At 43.9% G+C, this 19449-nt stretch overlaps 1 protein-coding gene across 2 annotated transcripts in view; it reads left to right on the forward strand.

Moving 5' to 3' along the window:
- The window catches only part of HSD17B3 (hydroxysteroid 17-beta dehydrogenase 3), a 1137655-nt gene that overhangs the window by 913597 nt on the left and 204609 nt on the right, over positions 1-19449 (forward strand). The window contains exons 5-6 of one of the 2 annotated variants that reach the window (XM_085632890.1): positions 13375-13442; positions 13619-13654. In XM_085632890.1, coding sequence (XP_085489016.1) covers positions 13375-13442; positions 13619-13654 — 104 coding nt within the window. The remainder of the gene's footprint in view (positions 1-13374; positions 13443-13618; positions 13655-19449) is intronic. The other variant, XM_085632892.1, reaches the window with a different exon arrangement.

Below are 19449 nucleotides of genomic sequence, written 5' to 3' on the forward strand. Positions count from 1 at the left end.
TCAAGGTGTGTATTAGAGGGAGGAGATAGTGGTTGAACAATTGGGGCGATAATGAGGAGCCTTGCGGAACTCCACATGTAGTCTTCAACTTTGGGGCGGTAAACTTGGCAGTGCAGACTGACTGAGAGCAGTTTTCCAGTAAGGATCTGATCCAGTTGAGGGCCGATCCCTATATTCCCGCGTTTTTGACACGATCAACCAATATCCCGTGGTGGACCGTGTCAATGGGCACGGAGAGATCCAGCAACACCAGAGCCTGTGGGGAGCCCCTATCAACCTCCTTCCGAAGAGTGTCCAATACAGTCAGTATGACGGCCTCTGTGGAGTGTGATGGGCGGAACCTTGCTTGATGTGGATCAAGATACTCCGACTGTTTCAATAAGGCAGAGAGGCATCTGGCCACGTGAGCTTCCAATACCTTGGCCAGGTATGGGAGCAATGAAATCGGGCGATAATTACTCAAAGATTTGGGGATCCACCCCTGGCTTCTTCAGGAGGGGGACAACAGCTGCCTCCTTGAAAGTGTCTGGAACGCAGCCCTGAGATAGTGGCTTGTTTAGAAGGGATAGGGCTGGTCCGGGAAGCGCAGGGAAAACTTTGCTCAAAATACGTGGTGTGCAACAGTCCCTAGGAAAGCCTCATTTTACTTTGGACAGCAGTTCCAGGAATACCTGGTTGCTTATTTTTGGAAACTGTTCAAGAGAACAAGAGTTTATTGGCATAGTGGCACATGCCTCAGGGATTGGGCATGTGGGGATGCTAGCCTTAATTGTCGTGATTTTATCGATAAAAATGGTGTTCAACGAGCCACATAAAGTTTGAGAAGGCGTGGGTTTTATTGTCCATCTGTCAGGATTAGACAGTTCATTAACAATAGAGAAAATTTCTTTTGACCTGTTGTTAGAGATTAAAGTTTTCGGGGAGAAATAGGCAGCTTTTGTGGTCAAAGTAGTTTTTTTATAATCTTTTAATGCAGCTAAATAAATCGCCTTGTCATCCAGCAGGTAATTGCATCTCCACCTCCTTTCATGTTGCAGAAGGGCTACTTTTTGAGCCTTTGGGTCGGTGGAGAACAATCTCTGTGCTTCATGGCGTCGGGCTAAGTGTATTTTCCTGAGCTAGCAGCTAATAGCCAAGCAGTTAAATTTCCCTCACTGAGGTTAATAGATAGTTTACCTGAGAAGCTGTATTGGCCGGTGTGTCCAGAAATTGGGCTTTATTGATGCTATATACACATGTTAAATCACACAAACAGAAGTTTCTAATTTAGAATGTTGGACTTCACACACAGGAGAGCTATTTATATGTCCTGGGGAGCTAGCAGTAGCTCACAAGTTACTCGTTGGAGAAGCCTGGTCTATACCCTCCTCTTTCCACTTAGGGATTCATAGTCCATTTGAGCCCTTGACAGGTAACAGCCTTTACAAGAAGGCTTTTACCACATTGTGCCATTACCACTCATTTTTCACTACACATGTTTTTACCATGTATATGGCTTTATAATGCATGCCTTTACCACACATTTAAGGTAAGTTGGAGGGTGTCAGGGGGTCTCCCTCCACAAATATTTTATATATAAAATTATATATAAACAATGCATGGTAATGGCATGCATTGTAAAAGCATATGTCTTCTAAAAAAAATGTGGGGTAAAAAAGTATGTTGTATAGGCATGCAAAGTATTTCCCTGTGTTGTTCCGTCATGCAACCAGCACTTGACACTCCATACTGTGACTGATGAATCATGCCCTTTCCATTTATTGTAGCCTTACTTCAGTATCATTATACCGTAGTGGCAAAAGAATGATGGCTTCAACCCAGATCTCTTGACTGGTGGGAGGGGGAATGTTTGGTTCATTCAGCATTTTGTCCATCATTTGTTGCCGCAGCACTTTTCACCCTAAGTGGGATGGGTATTTCCAGATGTGGGTCCCTTGCTCGCTGTCCCACTGGATTCAAGCTAGCCTGGCTGATGAGGGGTGTTACCCGAAAACCAGTCCCGGGATGCTTGTTTATAGTCTAGGGTGGACCCGGATGGGCAGTTTGGGCTCGACTGTTTCCATGAGGAACAGGGTCGAGACTGATTTGCATATGGCTGGGTCCAAACTGGGGTGGCGTAGTGACAAAAGAACAATGGATGTAACCCAAATCTCTTGATTGGGGGTGAATCTTTGATTCATTCAGCATTCCATCCATCATTTGTTGCCACAGAACTTTTTGCCCTAAGTGGGATGGGTATGCCCAAACGTGGGTCCCTTGCTCGCTGTGTCACTGGATTCAAGCTAGCCTGGCTGATGAGGGGTGTTACCCCGAAACTGGTCCCAGGATGCTTCTCTCTGGTTCAGGGAAGATCTGGCTTGGCAGTTCGGGCTGGATTGATGCCATGAGGCACAGGGTCAAGACTGATTTGCATATAGCTGAGTCTGAACTGAGTTGGCGAAGTGAGCTAAAGAATGATAATGGACTAAACCCAGATTTCTTGACTGGGAGTGAATGTTTGATACTTTCAGCATTCCGTCCATTTTTTGTCACAACACCTTTCTCCCTTAGTGGGATGGGTATGCCCAGACGTGGGTCCCTTGCCCACTGTGCCTTTGGATTCAAGCTAGCCTGGCTGATGAGGGGTGTTACCCCGAAACCGGTCCTGGGATGCTTGTTTCTGGTTCCGGCTTGGCAGCTCAGGCTGGACTGTTCCCATGAGGAGCAGACTCAAGACTGATTTGCATATGGCTGGGTTCAAACTGGGGTGGCGTAGGGACAAAATAACAATAGATTTAACCCAGATCTCTTGACGGGGGTGAATGTTTGATTAATTCAGCATTCCGTCCATCATTTGTTATTGCAGCACTTTCTGCCCCAAGTGGGATGGGTGTGCCCAGATGTGGGTCCCTTGCTCATTGTGCCACTGGATTCAAGCTAGCCTAGCCGATGAGGGGTGTTACCCCGAAACCGGTCCCAGGATGCTTGGTTGCGGTCCAGAGATGCTTGTTTGTGGTCCTGGGAGGACATGGCTTGGCAGTTCGGGATGGGCTGTTCCCATGAGGAACAGGGTCAAGACTGATTTGCATTTGACTGGCTCGAAACTGGGGTGGTATATTGACAAAAGAAAATGGATTTAACCCAGATCTCTTGACTGGGGGCATTTGTTTGATTCATTCAGCATTCCATCCATCATTTGTTGCTGCAGCACCTTTTGCCCCAAGTGGAAGGGTATGCCAAGATGTGGGTCCCTTGCTTGCTGTACCACTGGATTCAAGCTAACCTGGCTCATGATGGGTGTTACCCCAAAACGGGTCCTGGGATGCTTGTTTCCAGTCCAGGGAGGACCTGGCTTTGCAGTTCAGGCTGAACTGTTCCCATGAGCAACAGGGTCAAGACTGATTTTCATATGACTGGGTCCAAACTGTGGTGGCGTAGTGACAAAAGACCGATGGATTTAACCCAGATCTCCTGACGGGGGGTGAATGTTTAATTAATTCAGCATTCCATCCATCATTTGTTGCTGCAGCACTGGATTTGGTCTAGGCACGATTCATGCCTCCAGCTTTAATTGTTCATGCGTTCATAACATTTGTTTAAGTGCTCTGTAAGGAGTTTCTTTGTCTACTTGTTGTGTATATTGCAGTAGCGCTCGTTAAACCTGTTTTTTAGTTGGTCAGTGAGACTCCTACCATGCATAAAATTGCATTAACAATATGGTCACTTGAAAACAGCTTTGAGTTGGTAATTTTTTTAATTCTCCATAGTTGAATTCTTTGAGCTGTTACAATCTAATTTTCATATGTTACAATTATTATCAATGTAAAAGCTCTTAGGTTTGTCAAACTGGAATGGTTTCTGTTTACACATGTCTTTTCATTTGGGGAGTCATAATGAATTATGAACATGTGGTGCTCTCGTGAAGGTCATATTTTGCTCTGGTGTAATTATTTCTTTGAAATCTTAAGTTCCTCTGTTCTTCTTTAAGGTCAGAAACTGGTGCCATCTCATTTGACAACATCCATATCAAGGTCTTAAAGAAATAATAAAAATTCCAGAACTTAAAATAACTTTCAAAAGAGCACCAAATCTTCGTAGGTCAGTGAGTAATTTAGCACCCCTTCTTTACTCAGGCATCAGACTGATAGGTTTGAGTATGTTTCAGGTTGATCCATCATGGCATGCTAGTTCAGCGTGATGTCCTAACCAACACTGTATTCTACATGGAGCCCGTGCGGAGCCCTTATTTTTTCCATATCACTGTGATGTTGTACACTGTTAGAAACATATATGGCACTAAAATGGTGATCACGATTAGCGTTTGTGTCTTGAAACCCCACGAGTCCCAACTGACAGAAAGTATCTGATATTTCAATGATTGCTTCTTACAGGAGACAATCCCCATGAATATTCAAGTAACAATCTTCTACCCCTCCCAGACTGACTAATTATCTATACATGTTATCCACACCTCATTAAGGTACCGGTATTTTCTATCTCATGTTCTCTATTTTTATTAAGAAGCTTATGGCCCATATAAATACATAAATGCTATCCTACTGATAACTATGTATTGCATGGATTAGGAAATGTATTTTCTGTAATTATTTTTCCACAAGTGTTCACTTTTTATCTCTAGCTCTCTATAGTAACATTGCAGTTCTAAACTCATGGAAAGCAAGCTCCATTTTCGTTTATGGAATGAGTCGTGCTTAGAGTGTTTCACAAGGGTGCTTAAAAAGCGTCTCACAGAATGTATTCTCACCAGGGTATTCAGTGTAGCAATCCTAACAAACTATTTTTCCTTGTACAAGTCTCGCATTACCTGTAATGCCCAAGATAGGCTTTGGCAAAGAAATTCTCAGAATGGAAGAACTGCAAACTCAACTTATGCCCTGGCGGGGGAATAGAGAGGAAGAACTCAACATGATAATAGAAGATCAGTTATATGCCACACAGTTTAGATATCATTTCGTGAAACCACATCGAAAATTGATGTATTAACACACTACAAGAACCCTGTGGACTCTCTTGATTTAAGCCATGATAGGGGAGTCAGGAAAGGACTTGCTCTGGGTAGGCCAGTAGAAGCCGTAGGACCTGATTGTTAGAAACTGGGCTTCTTTGCAGATGTCCAACAATATTTGCCAGCATTAGAACTGCTAGATGCTGGTTTTTTACTCTGTTGGTGCACTGGAATCTGCTATCTAGACCCCAGTGCCCATGCTCTTTACCCTAATAGGTGATGTTAATTGGTACACCCCATTGGCCAGGTATTTTGCCCCCTTATAAGTCCATAGTAGATGGTACCAGTGGTACCCAAGGCAAGGGTGGTAAAGAGGCCACCAGGGCTGCAGCACTATATTGTGCCACCATGTAAAACCGGGTAAAAGTGTGTCTACAGATCTGCCATTGCAGCCCTGCACAAGCAGCCTGTATGCTCGAGAGTGACTCTGCGCACACCATGTACTGCGGAGCCACACCACTGCCTTAATATAAGTAAGTCACTCTTAAGGTTGTCCTCCTGAGCCCAGTAGGTAGAGTGTGTTATATTAAATGTGTGGATATATTTGATTATACATATATATCCCTACAGTAACCCTGTAAAGCAAGGTTTTACTGTAAGTGACCGGCGGTCAATAGAGTACCATGGGCTGGCTCCCGAAGAAAGTCGAGATAGAAAGCTCCATAATGGAATGACCCAATTGTCTTGTATTTGGTGTCAAACACCATGCTTTTTCACCCCAACACAATTCTCGTTTCAAGGGTGAGCTGGCATTGCACAAAGGTAACACCCTGAGTGGGTGCCCCCGTAGCATACAGTGACCCAGTGCCTTGGCGGCGCCTTGAGCTGTTTGCCTCCAAGTCTAGAGTCTGCCCTTCCTGTGGGATGTGCTAGCACTTCCCGAGGATGGAGACAAAGGACCGGGCAGGAAGGAGGTCACACCTCCCAGTGTTTACAGCTATCAAGTTGGTGAGCCTCAAAGGCTCACCACCCTTGATATGCAAGAGTACTTGTCCCCCACTTGAGGACAAAGCCCTTCCCACCCTGTCCAGCCCAAAATCAGTTATGCAGGAGGATACACCTCTAAAAGGCTAGCCACACCTTTAGGTTGGGCTAGGAGGTCTGTACAGCCAAGGAAGGGTTGTGCCATGTTGGAAGACCCTAGGTTAGAGGACTCTGGGTAGAAAAGTGGCATACACCCACAAGATGTTGTCACTACTGTGGCGGGTTAGCCGCAGGGACCAGGAGTCCATTGGCCACTTTCCCCTCATGCCCTTAACGCTCCCTGTACTAGGATTTAAGGGGCTCCCTAACATCAAGACCTCAATTCTGACTTTGAATCTGAGAAAAGGCACAAAGATACGCCGTCACCGACAACAGGACCTTGGACTCTGCCGCAGTGCGAAGATAGGAAACTTAAGTGCCCTAAAGAGACCATATACTGGAACCATGTGTCCAACGTATGTCCATGGTGAAAGCTAGTTGCTCCCAGCAAGAGGCGCTCCACTGTATGCCAGAAAACGAAGCAGACTCCCAAGGATTGGTGGGCCCAGCCCCCTGCAAGCTGCAGGAAAATCAACGTGCTGTGTGACAAGATTTGCAATCCATTGGGCCTGTCGAGAGTGTGCCTAAGAAGCAGTGGTATCCTGCAAGCCTGGAGTGGTAGCCAAGCTTTCGCTGGGTTTCAAGCTGCTACTTGACTCCTGTCACCCTCCAGCCACCAAAGTAAACGTAGACTACATTTGCAGCATTCAAGGCTTGGTGATGGCCAGTTGGGTGATTAACTCCTTGAATGACATTTCCAGCCTGAGAGCAGTTCACAGCGATAGCCACCGAGGTCATCAATGACCTCGCTGCTATGTTCCTCCATCCTGAAGTTGGATTAGTCGAAGGTTTAGCAAAGCATCTTTGGCGTGACCTGCCCCAGTGATTGACAGCTGCCAGCATGGTAGAAGAAATCCAGCTGTTGAACCCGGGTCCTAGGACCCCAAAGACCTCTACTCTATGTGGGTTGAGTACCAAGGACAGCCAAGTCACCTCTGAACCCGACACCCTGGGCAAGGTAACAAAGCTGTTGAGTCTTGCTCTAGGGAACCTCATTACCTTACTCAGAAGAGGGTTTGTTTGAACTCACCCTGCAAGTGACCGAGTGTTTCTTGTGTTTTCCCCCGTTCATTTAAATGGAACCCGTTTGACTTAAAGTGCATCTATTTTTGAACTCCAATAATTCACAACTCTGGTTTTATGTATAACACAAAGTTTATTTTGGTGTCTATATTTATATAAAAAACACTCTATTTTTATGAATTGGTGTCGTATTTCTTTTGAATTGCCTCAATTACTTGTGAACCATAATGGTACTGTAACACATGTTTCTCCAGTAATGCCAGACTGCTCTTTGCCACCGTACCAGTACTGAGCAAAGGATTATTGTTATTGAATCTAAGAATCATCTTTGAGGCATTGTGATAATATTACACGGTAAGTTCTCGCTACCATACCACACGATTTTCCACTTTCCTACACGGATTTAAGAGTAGCCACCATTGGCCTGGAGGACATCTTTACATCCACCAGGGCATGGCTACTCCATTCGCCAAATTTATAAATGACCACCTAGCAAGCTGTCAGTCACAAGGGAAATCCTGAAACTGGGTTTTCTTGTTGTAAAGAAAAAAAGTGATGCTTCCCTCGCCATGGGAGGCTTCTCCTATGGTGGGGGGAGCATAAAAACATTTTTACCATCCAAATTGGATGGTAGGAGGAAGTTCACAAAAGGGCTAAATATAAAGCTCGGACGTAAACCCAAAAACATGGTGCCACAGAGAAGCTAGCATCCCCTAATAGGTATAAAAGCAGTAAGGGACATATCGTTATTGTGAAAGACAAACCACATCCTAACCTAGGAAGAACAGATACATTTGCACATAATGCCACACACTCAGTGATTCATATAAAAGAGGTCCCACGCAGCCACCACCTGCACTCTCCCAAGTGCACCTGCTAACATCTACAGATGTAATCCTCTAAGCCATTAAAGCATTTAGACATGCCGTGGAAGAAATATAGAAAAAGTTTGCTGGGATGTCAACATGCTGCATCAAGACCTCTGGCATTCATTCAACTGGGTATCCGAAACTGAGGGTGAGAACTCAGAGTTTGTAGATGATGTCTGGGCACAGCAGGCTGTCATCCAATTGAATGCAACTGCCAGTGTATTAACAGAAAAAGTAAAAGATGCAGAAGGCTGAGCGAGAAAAAACACTTAATTTCTGGGAATGCCCGAGGTGACAATGGGTGCTCACCCAGAAATGTTCTGGTAAAACTGGCTGAAGGGAATCATACAACCTGACAGACTGTTGCAATGCTTCATAGTGCAGAACCCACTTTCAGAAACTACCACCAGGAGTGGCACACAGAGCCATAACGGCCTGAATCCTAAAATACAAAGCTATAGATGAAATTCTCAAAATGGTACAGAACTTAGACACAGTACAGTATCAATCACACCACATTAAAATCTTACCAGACTAGACAAGACAGATACAGCAACAAAGGAAAACATTTGAGGACCTCAAATACAACATGCACAGTCAAATGGTCAGAGATCCATTATTTGAATGGAGCAATGCATTCCTATACATTGAGCCCAGGCAGTTCATTAAGTCCCTCAGCCGGCCAACAGACATTAGTACAGAAGACCAAATGACATCTCCAGCCAGGACTGAGCCTCATGCAGAGATATAAATGGAGACTTTATCCTGCTCCTCCCCATTTAGTGGGGAGTCACACTTGATTCATAATCATGCTCATGAACTATAATGTGAAGTGACATATGGCAGGGAGCAAAACATGCTGGAGACTGGCCCCTCCATGCTCCTGCTGCAGCAGCACCTCCCCAATGTATAGACATCTGATAAATGCCAGTAGTGGCTCTCTAAAATCCTACTTGATTATCAATTAATATTGATTATAAGAGAAAAATACACACACCACGCTTAAGTTGAACTTTCTATTGTTCTTCAACTAAGGTTAAAAGATGACATCCTGGGAGAGGAATCTGCACTTAGATACTTTCTATATCAGTGGGTTTGAATCGCAGTTGGTGAGGTCTAGGAATTCAAGCCTATATCAATGTTCCGACAATGATTTCACCCTGATTTGCTTACAGTCCAGCATGAACAACATATCACAGGTACATAACCCCATCCACTTTGGGTGCCTCTTGAGAAATGATAATGGCCTTCTGAACAATACAACCCAAAGGTTTTGCTGCTTCAGGGCACACACCTAGTCGGAAACAAAAGCTATTTCCTAGCTAGATATAAGATATCCTTCAGTATATCATCCAGGCTTCGCTGGGGTTCAAGGGGAAGAGCTACCCTGTTAAAAACGAATTCCTCTTGCAGTTGTCATGTCCTTGACTCGATAATCCGGGCTGTTATGTTCATATTATCAGGTGTACAGCATGGGTCGACAGTGGCACTCTTGAATGTATATGCTCCACCTTCTATGTCCACAACCTTCCTATGTCTACTTAGAACCACCTTGTTGGACCTCCTCCAGCCTTACACAAATTGGGAGAGATTTCAATGGGTTGACTGACAGCTCCGTCAATAGACAGCCCCTCCCCCTACAGTCAATGGAAAATCCAGGCCTTAAGTGGCCTTTCTATCCTCATATGGCCTTTGTGATACATGGTACCATTACCAACCTGCATTGCAACAATACACCCTCTTTTCCGGGCGCATAGATCTTTCTCTCGTAGAGGCTATTTCTTTGTCCATACAACTGATATTGAGCTAGTTGCCGATTGCCAGACCCACACGTATGATCTATTGGACCAATCGGCAATAGAGCTTATGTTATATTCCATATGGGTACCACAATATGGGCTCAGGTAACACCTATATTCTTCCCTACGTTACATACATTACGGTTCTTAGGGACTGACCTTTAACCTAGAAACAACACTGCACACAGAACGCAGGATTTTCCCTGGTAAAAGCCTCACACATTATGCATGAGGATTCTTGGAAGCACAGCAGGACTACCATCTCCTGTATAATAACTATGTATGAAGTTCATTCCCGATGTTATCGTAAGTCCGACAAGTAGCACAGCAAGGTAGAGCACCCGGGAGACCTTTGGGTACACGAACATCACATCCTGCTGAGACAAACGGAGGAGATCAGGATTTACCTGCTGACACACTGACGCGAGATGCTGAGGTTCCTGCATGCAGATATTCCAGCTCGCCGTGGGCTAACATCCCTTGCGGGGTGTCCAACTCGAGACCAAGACCGGGTCCCACAGTCTCTCACTTCAGATAATGGGGTTGAGTTTATCCTAGAGGGATTCTTGGCTTAACACATACATACATGCCAGCTACATTTAGGTACATCTAGTTACGGTAGCATCGTAGGAGTACGCATTTGATTATCATGCATTTTATATACTTGCCTGTATTCATGATTATAGCAAAATGATAGAAATCTAATATCTTTTTACTTTCTTAGTGCTTCTAATCATTTATATCTGTTACTTTCTAATGGTTGTTTCAGCACACCTAATTTACACTAGAATAACGACTGTTCAATAAATGCTTATTGAAAAATGTCCATACTGATTATTCTGTGCATCTCTCTAAGACTAAGTGAACACGAGTGACTGGGGCAAAAAGTCGTAAACTGTTTCCACGCTCCTGAGGGATCAGGGTTATCATTAGGCCTGGGCTAAATTTCCGTTTTTCGGAAATTGCGATAATTTGACATTTTCGCGTTCCGTGGAGCGCGCAAAAATGTCACAATTTCCGCATTCCGCAGCTTAGCGATAATTTGGTTCTTGCTCACGCTGTAAAATAATACATTCTCGCGCGCGCGCCTTACCTGAATCCCCTGAATCCCCGCGTTCGCCGACAAGTTTTCCCGATCCGGTCGCGTTCTCCACGAGATGTTGGATTGTTGGTAGCCATTTGCGCTGTCTCGCGACAGTTCGTGCCCGCAGTACCATCATGCGTCCCGCGATCACGTCTTTCTTCTCGCGATCATGCACCGCGAGAAGAGTGAAAACAAGATGGCCGCGCCCGCGAGCAACCGCATGGGTAAGTTGGGGAGCCGCGACCACGCAGAAAATACCGCGAACGGGCGGGAAAAAAACTTCCGCATCTTCGCGATACTTCCGCGTGTTTGCGGAGATTTTTGACATTTTCACGATAATTTGCGAAAGTCGCTTTCGCAAATTCCGCCCACCCCTAGTTATCATGTTCGATAGTTGCCAAAAACTATTCTCTCCCTAGCAAGAGGAGTTTCTAGTTGCACTGTGAACTAGCTGGTATACAGGCCAACATACCGAGTTCGAGTACAAACAAAGCAGCACTATACACTGATGACCTGTTGATATATATATAGTACACCTTAGCCAGTTGCTCCCTCAGGTGGAATGGGTCCTCAACAAGTTTGAACCTAGGTACAGCATGAAGAGAATCAGCAACATGGATACACAAAATTGTTAATTTGATGATTAGGCCAAAGAGAGGCTTCCAATACTGGAATGCACACCCTCTTATCCTGACAGTCAGAATAGTGGTCATTAAGATGGTGAAATTTCGCAGGACCCTTTCTATTGTGCAGAATTACTCTTTTAGTCTCCCTCTTTTTTTTCTACTGAATGATTTTCTCGATGCGCTCTTTCCTGTGGCAACATAAGATCCCAGAGTATTTATAGTGAAGCCTTTCAAATTGCCATAAGAAGTGGGGTTAGGGTGACAGATGTTCTTTCCAATTACAGCAGGGGCGGCTCCTCCACTAGGGCGGAGGAGCGTCGCTCCACTGCTTTCTTGCAGTGTGAGAAGCAGAAACATAAAATGGTAAAACTACCATTTTATGTTTCTGCTTCTCGCACTGCGAGAAAGCAGAAGTGTTTGGTTGGGGGCTGGCGGGTGGGTGGGTCTGGTCTAGGAAAGGGGAAGAGTGGCTTGTCCTCTGCTGAGGGAGGTCACTGTTTGGTCAGCCCTCTAGAGCCGACCAAACCAGTCATGCACATTCTTCCTTTTCTCCAGGTAGTCTGTATGCAGCCTACATGGAGAAAATGGCCTCCCCATAGGCACCTAGCTGGTCGGCGTCCCAGTCAATCACAATGCTGCAATGGACCGAACTCTGACCATTACACTTCCAACATGGAGGAAGTCCTACAGCAGATCCCCATTCTGCAAAATATATTTAAAACACAATGAAACAAATGAAGTGACAAGGGAACTGATCACACAAATTTCTCTATGGGAGTTCACATTTACCCCAGATGACTACTCTACTAGATTGTGGTCTCTGGAACAGATTGGGGACACCCATTTTGGGGAGCGGTGATTACCCAATCCACATTCAAATCCTTTGCAGAGTTTCAAGTAGAATTTACAATACCCCAGGCGCACACTTATAAATATTTGTAATTCCGACACACATTATCCCCCTACATTGACCTGATTGGCAGATTTACCAATTTCAATCCACTTGAGGTAGATCGAACCCACCTTAAAAGAGATGGGGCAAAATGAAAGAGATTTGCAGAGTTTGTAAATCATTTCTCAAAAACCCGCCTGACACTTTTCTTATCCTTAGACAAACCCGGGGCAAAGGTATAGATCCATTTTGACTAAACAAAGTGGTACGAGGCACTAATGGTGCCTAGATCGATTTCCATAGCAGCAGAATATTGACTTGTAGAATTTCACTACCTACACTGAATCTGATGTATAAGTTTTACGTTATGGCATATGCATTGGGAGTCTTCACTTTCAACAGTCTGACCTGACCGACTTTAGAGTGGTCCTGGGAAGCAGTCGAGAAAGTGTTTGCAGAAGTAATGGGTTGATCCACAAATAGCTTGATTGACTATCCTGTATAATGCCGGACTGACTAGCTATCAGAAGGCATCCTTAGGCTTGAGTTGAGTTCTGGCCATGCAGGACACCTCTCAGAACTGGAGGAAACTTGAGGCCCAAAGCATTGCGAAATGGAAGAATGAATTTGATGAATGTAGACTGCTTGAGGTGATCATATATGAAGCAAGAGGATATCCCTAAAACAGTGGAAGATTTGGGGTGGACACAATGCTGTGGTCTAATAGCTAGGAACCCATATCATTAATATTTGGTTTATGGTGGAGGAGGAGGAGGAACAACCTGTGTAAGATATGTGAAACTCAATGCTGTCTTGACATTGTGTGATGACGTTGGATTCCTGATGTTTCTTCATGTTTGTAACTGGTAAATACCAATAAAAAGTTTTATTTAAAAAAAAAAAAAAGCATGTCAAGCAGTAAGGCTTGCTGGGTATGTGCAATATCTAATACTTATTGCTCAAACTATTTTTGTAATCTTAATCTTCTTTCAGTTAACAACGTTGGAATGCTTCCCAATGCTGAACCTTCCCGTTTTCTCGATGGATGTCAAAACTACACGGTAAAACCTATTTGATAGTTTATTTACTTTGAAAACATCTATCCTACAACCTCACCTACAAGAATACCGTGCCAGCTGAATAGTTTTGGGTATTCTAAATATACTTTGCATATCGCTATTATTGTTTGCCATCATTGTTTCTTATAGAAGCTGTTTTCCTTTTCTTTCAACCGCAGGGCCTCGTCAATTGCAACATATTATCTGTTGTCAAGGTATGTGCTAAGTAAGAAAAGATTACAAGTATACAACTTTGTATCATTTTTAGAAATGTTTCTTTATTTAGGATACGTAGGGTCAGTGCCCCCTACGGGCGAGTTCAGACAGCAATCGAAAGCAACACACAGTGGGATGAATGCCTGCCATGGCTCATGACCTGTATTTCTTACCCTCGATTGCACTATCTCAGGGTTTGGTGTAGAATTTGTAGCTACCCTGGTTGAGAGCACTCAGTATTTTCATATGAATTCCATTCGCTGAAAAGCTATCCCTTCAGTAAGGTGGTAGGGTTGGCGGGAGGCGTGTAATAGTGGGTTCTCCTACAGTGGTGGCAACAGTCATCACACTGAGGGTAACTCTTGAGGTGAAGCCTGTCCTAAGACACAGAATCCCACAGCTGAGCCCAAGTGCTGTATAGAGTTTTTCAGCACTGTCACTGTTGGCCGGCATTTGCCTCCTGGTCCCTGTCTGTTTCTCCAGCATTCCTACCTCCTCATCATGCCAAAGCTGCCACTTCAGGTGCCACTTTGTCCAGTTTTCTCTGTCCTCCGCTAGTACCAGATGGCTGCCTGTGCATGGGCCGGTCACATCTGCTCTGGCTTTCCCCATCCTTGCAGTGACTCCTCCGTTGCCACGAATTCCCATCCTCTGATTTCTCTATGATAACCATAACACTCAGCTCTGGTTCCAGCATTCCCCAAACTCGATGGCTGTCAGGAGTTACACTGCACTCTTTCAATGTTTTTTACTTTATTTAAACTTATTTGTTCTCAATGAAAACGTGCATGTCATAATAACTTGTGGTGTCTGTGTCCCAGCGCAAGTCACACCCATAAACAGATGATGGATGCCACTCAAGTAGTATTAACACGGTAACATCGTCACCATACACCTGATTAGGTACATATCGAGTTCTGACAAGATATTTCTGGCAGCATGCTTTTAAAGTAGGCTTCTTCAAGTCCATTAAATGTGACCCGTCTATCAGCCTCCGACTGCTCATTAATGACAGTTATAAGGAAGGTTAAAGCAAATCTATGCCTGTCTTCAGTACTACCTTAAGATAACAATTGCTTTTGACATGCAGCATTCAAGGGCACCAAGTCCTTAGGGGGCCGTGCCCAAATTATACATGAAAGCATTATATCTGGTTCCTCTAAAGCTGGAAAAGACCTCCTAGAGTGATCCAGATACCTCCCCATTGTTTTGATAAAAATGGACGTTAAGCAGCTCGCCAAGACATTAGTAACGAAACTGTGCAGGGTGATACTGTCTTTAATACATGAGGTGGAGATTGGGTTTGTAACTGGTTGATCATCTAGCAATCAACGCAGACCTTAGCACATCTCTTAAGGCAAAGCAGGGACTCCCTGAAAGAGCCCTGAGCTGCCTCCCTAGACACAGAGAAGGCATTTGACCAGGTTGAGTGTAGGCACATTTTCTAAACTCCCAGGAAGTCCAACATGGACAAAAGTTGTATTAAGCGATTATTGTCGCTTGGGGTGGGCAAAGAATTCCTCTCTGCCTGTGAAGTTTGCAGAGTTTTGCCCGCTCTGCGGGGTTTTCCCAAAAACTCTGCAAAGCAACGAGGAGCAGAGTGTTTTGTCTTGCGTGGCTCGTTAACGTCAAGTTGGCGAGCACAAGCAGTTAAAATTGCCAGACCTTCTCCAAGGGAGATTTCTCAACTCAGCCGGTAGGTCATGACTGCTCGCATTGAGAAATCTGCCGCTGAGGAAGCTGCGTCTTGAGTGGAATAACTACTTAAGCGGCAGAAAGATACAGCACCCTATGACGCGATGTATAGTGTCTTTTGAACTGATTTCACAGTATGGGACAAACTCTTGGCTCTAAGAATCAGCGCAAGTAGCGCAACGTACTGCACTCTGCCATTTGCGGAACTTCACATAGCGCGACAGAGTTTTTAGGGCACTTCGCAGACTTCTGCGTAGAAGTACTCCGCAAACTCTGGCCAGGCCTAATAATCGCATCCTGTAAATACTGAACAACATAGTGCTGGATTTTATCAGGTGTGATACTTGCATCCAATACTGGGTCACTCTAAAGAGGGCACTAAAGTGAGTGTGATTCTGCAACACTTTACACCATTCGGACAGACTATATGTCTACTGTTAGGCAACTCCCCACTGTGATGGTAAACTGGTTCATCCCAGGGGACCTCCCTACTTGTTTGTTGATGAGATGAACTCCCCGGGATATCCACTCAATGCATACTGAATACTTACTGAACATCACAGATACCGGGCCATATCGCCTTCTATAACATTGTTGGAAAAGCTGCTCCAGCCATTGCCTGCTGAGTTTTAGGAATCCACCACCTTGAAGTACCTTGAGATCAGGACTCATACAGTGGGGTAGTCTCTATCCTATATAACAAATAATTTTTTAGACCTTCTGAATGTACCTTCTGTTTGGTTTGGCAAATCATCCTGTTTACAGATATTAAGTATGTCAGAGAAGTAAATATAAATAACTAAATAAAGCAGAATTGATTCACCACCCCAAGTGCTGGAGGTACTCCCAGGAGTGCTGTGACTTACTCAAAATTCTTTGGAGTTGTCCAAATTGCAGTTGTGCTGTAGCTTTACATGGCAGAAATTATCCCACACCAGTAGACTAGACATCCTCCCTTCTGTACACCTTACAATATTACATGATTTGACAGACGCTAGCAGTCTTTCCTTACACAGATGGGTGGCCATATCCCTGGCTGCAGCATAGGATATGTATCCTGCACCCTTAGCGACAAAGGACAGTACCCACCACAAAAGAATGGATCATGGAACTCTCGCATATAGCTCATTGTAAATGAATCATATATAAAGTCAATGACCAGCTAGACATTTTTTACTGTATTTGTGGCCCTATTGTAACAGATTGGACTTAAGACTGATGACACCACGTTAACTCTATTCTTCTGTATCGGGTGTCAGTGGGATGGTGGTCATCTCTTCTTATGCTGATGTTATTGACTCTTGATTCACAAACCCACCACTGCTGCATGTGTACTCAAACTAAATTCAGCGCTTACTTGGGTTGGCTGACTTGATTTAGTCTAGAAAACCATCTTTCCCGATGCATGATAACTTGGTAGGAACAATATACCTACTTCCACCCCATCCAAGGCACTCTTCGGTATGTCCAAGATCATTGATGATTCCTGCACATTTGGTAATGGTATGCCATCAACATATTGTAGTGAGAATATCATCTGACATAAATACTGCATCAAAAATATTTATTCCCCAATATCAACTATTAGAGTTAATAATAGAAAGTTTACACACAGTCGGGCAATTTGTTTGTAAACGATATTTAGTAAATTATGTTTATGGTAGACAATAAGGTTTTCTGAAATATTCTGGCAGTCAACTAGGGTGATTACATATGGAACCCTCCCCCACTTCTCTGATGGCGTACCTCTAAGTATATAGATTATTAATTAGTACTACTAGCATGGTTTAGGCCTGTTAGATGACACCAAACCTTTATTCCCCTTTCCCTCATACCCTCTATTCCCACTCCATCATAATTGTTTTCCCATACATCATCTGTCTTCCCCAGCCATGATATACTCAGATAATATCCTGAATCTTCATGTGTGGGCGTTTAGCATAGAGCCCCCTTCTCTGAATGTTGTTCCTGGGTGGTGCAGATTAGCTTTACTGGATCATGTGGCTTAATAATGTTCTTTGAGATTTGACTCACACACTTATTATTGATTGCACTATATATGCCTGAAGTACCATGGCACTTTTACTGTAAATTTCAACAAAGATATATTCGAAAAAGGGAAGGATGAATGACTGTGGCAAGAAGGCAAAGCGGCAGTTGCAGATATTAACAGAGGCACTGACTAATATACTCATTCATTTTAATAGCAGCTCAGCTACGTTTCATACTGTGTTGAGCAATGAGAACCAGCAAATTGAGTCTTTACATGGAAGCCATAAATCCCACTCAGTCAATGTGACATAATGATTTCTTTCCTGGCATTTAATGTGTACTAGCGATGTGCAAAGATTTTTTTCTATAAAAAAACCTTATTTTGCCACCAATACTATGTTAAGAACTTGTAGGTTGCAGTGTTCTTCGTGTTCACAAGTAAATCAGGATTTTCGTGCCGCTCTACCTTTTCAGGTCCAACTGTTACAAGAGTACACTGTAAGGTTGGAAGTAGAAACTGCATCAAGCTGTAGATGTAGGAGAAGCGGGAAGTTATGCAAACTACGGGTCAGCCAAATGTCTGGATCTGTGAGAATTGGCTTGTGTAGAAAAATGTCACAGTATCTCATCTGTCTAAAGATAGAAAACTGGCTTCTGAATGTACACTTGTATATCTGATGCTCCCAAATTCATGCTACCAAAGAATTCATGGGTCATTGAAAATCAAAGGAGAGACCAAGGCAGCAAACCTGCCTTATCCACTGGTTTTCAGTGTAACAAAGCTACAAGAGAAACAGTATATTTCCTCTCTTCCACCTGCACAGCATCTCAAAGAGAATTAGCCACTTCACCAGGTCAAACCACATTTTGGTTTTCACATCCAGGAAGAATTTCTATGCTTATTTTATATTGTATTAGTGAGTTCAGGGAATATGATGGTCATGGACCTTCTGTGCTGTAAACCTGTTATTTTCCTCACTAGTTTTGCCACCACCTTGGTTTATATCTGGGTTCTACAGGCCTCAAAAGCCGGAGAAAGACTTAATTGATGAATTCTCAGATTTCTTTCCCACCTTGTCCGTATGATATACCGATACAACCCTCTTGTGTGGCTTCAACCCCATAGACAATACAAGCTGAAAAATGCAAGAGACACCCTCCTCAACCTCATCAGCACACTCAGCGTGGTACAGTATGTCACGCAACCATCAGACCACAAAGGCCACATCTTCTACATTCTTTTTTCAACATGACCATAATCTAATGCAAAACACCCACAACCTTGGACCGGACCAACCACTTTGCCATCCTTATTATCCCTGCTCACCACCATTTCCAACAAACGAAGGTCAACTCAAAGAAGAAGAACAAGGCTTTAGGTACTTCAAAGACTTCTCCATAGACACCTCATGCTTTAACTCCCCTCTCACTCTGTCAACTCCATGTCTGATGCCAACATCCTTATAAACAACTTCAACCATATTTTTGAAAACTATGTAAACATACGAGCCCCAATTAAAACATGCAAGCGCAAGGTAAAGCCTTCAGCATCCTGGTACTTAAAACACCTTGATGCCAATGCAAGATACATCCATGAACAGGAAAATAATGGAAGAAAAACAGAACTCCCAATGACCTAATGTACTGAAGTACCTTCACGCAGTACACAGACAACTCATCACAGCCAAAGTAAAGTACTATATCGAAACCATCAATAAGGCCACCAACATAAGCAGAATGGGTTTCAATACAATCAAACACTGTATCAACACCCTGCCAAGCCTACCTATCTCCTACTCCATCTGAAAAATGCAATGCCATTAACCTTTTCTTCAGTGAAACAATGCAAATCTGACAACACGTCGGCACACCATGCCAGCTTCATCTGTTAAGCCCACCCCTTCCTGTAAAATCCTGCAATGGTCATCTTTCAAAGTCTTATCTCTTGCATATTGTGCCAACATACTCAATCTCTCAAAGACAGTTCTTATGAAGATGATGTTAACCTTGCTCTTCACCAAAACTCTCTCTGGGGATGCTCTCCCAACCCTATTCGCCATTTTCAATGCATGTCTCACTCAGGCATCTTCCAACTAGATCCCAAGAC

This window comes from Triturus cristatus, chromosome 2_1, assembly GCF_964204655.1.
Source record: "Triturus cristatus chromosome 2_1, aTriCri1.1, whole genome shotgun sequence".
NCBI classification, from domain to species: domain Eukaryota; kingdom Metazoa; phylum Chordata; class Amphibia; order Caudata; family Salamandridae; genus Triturus; species Triturus cristatus.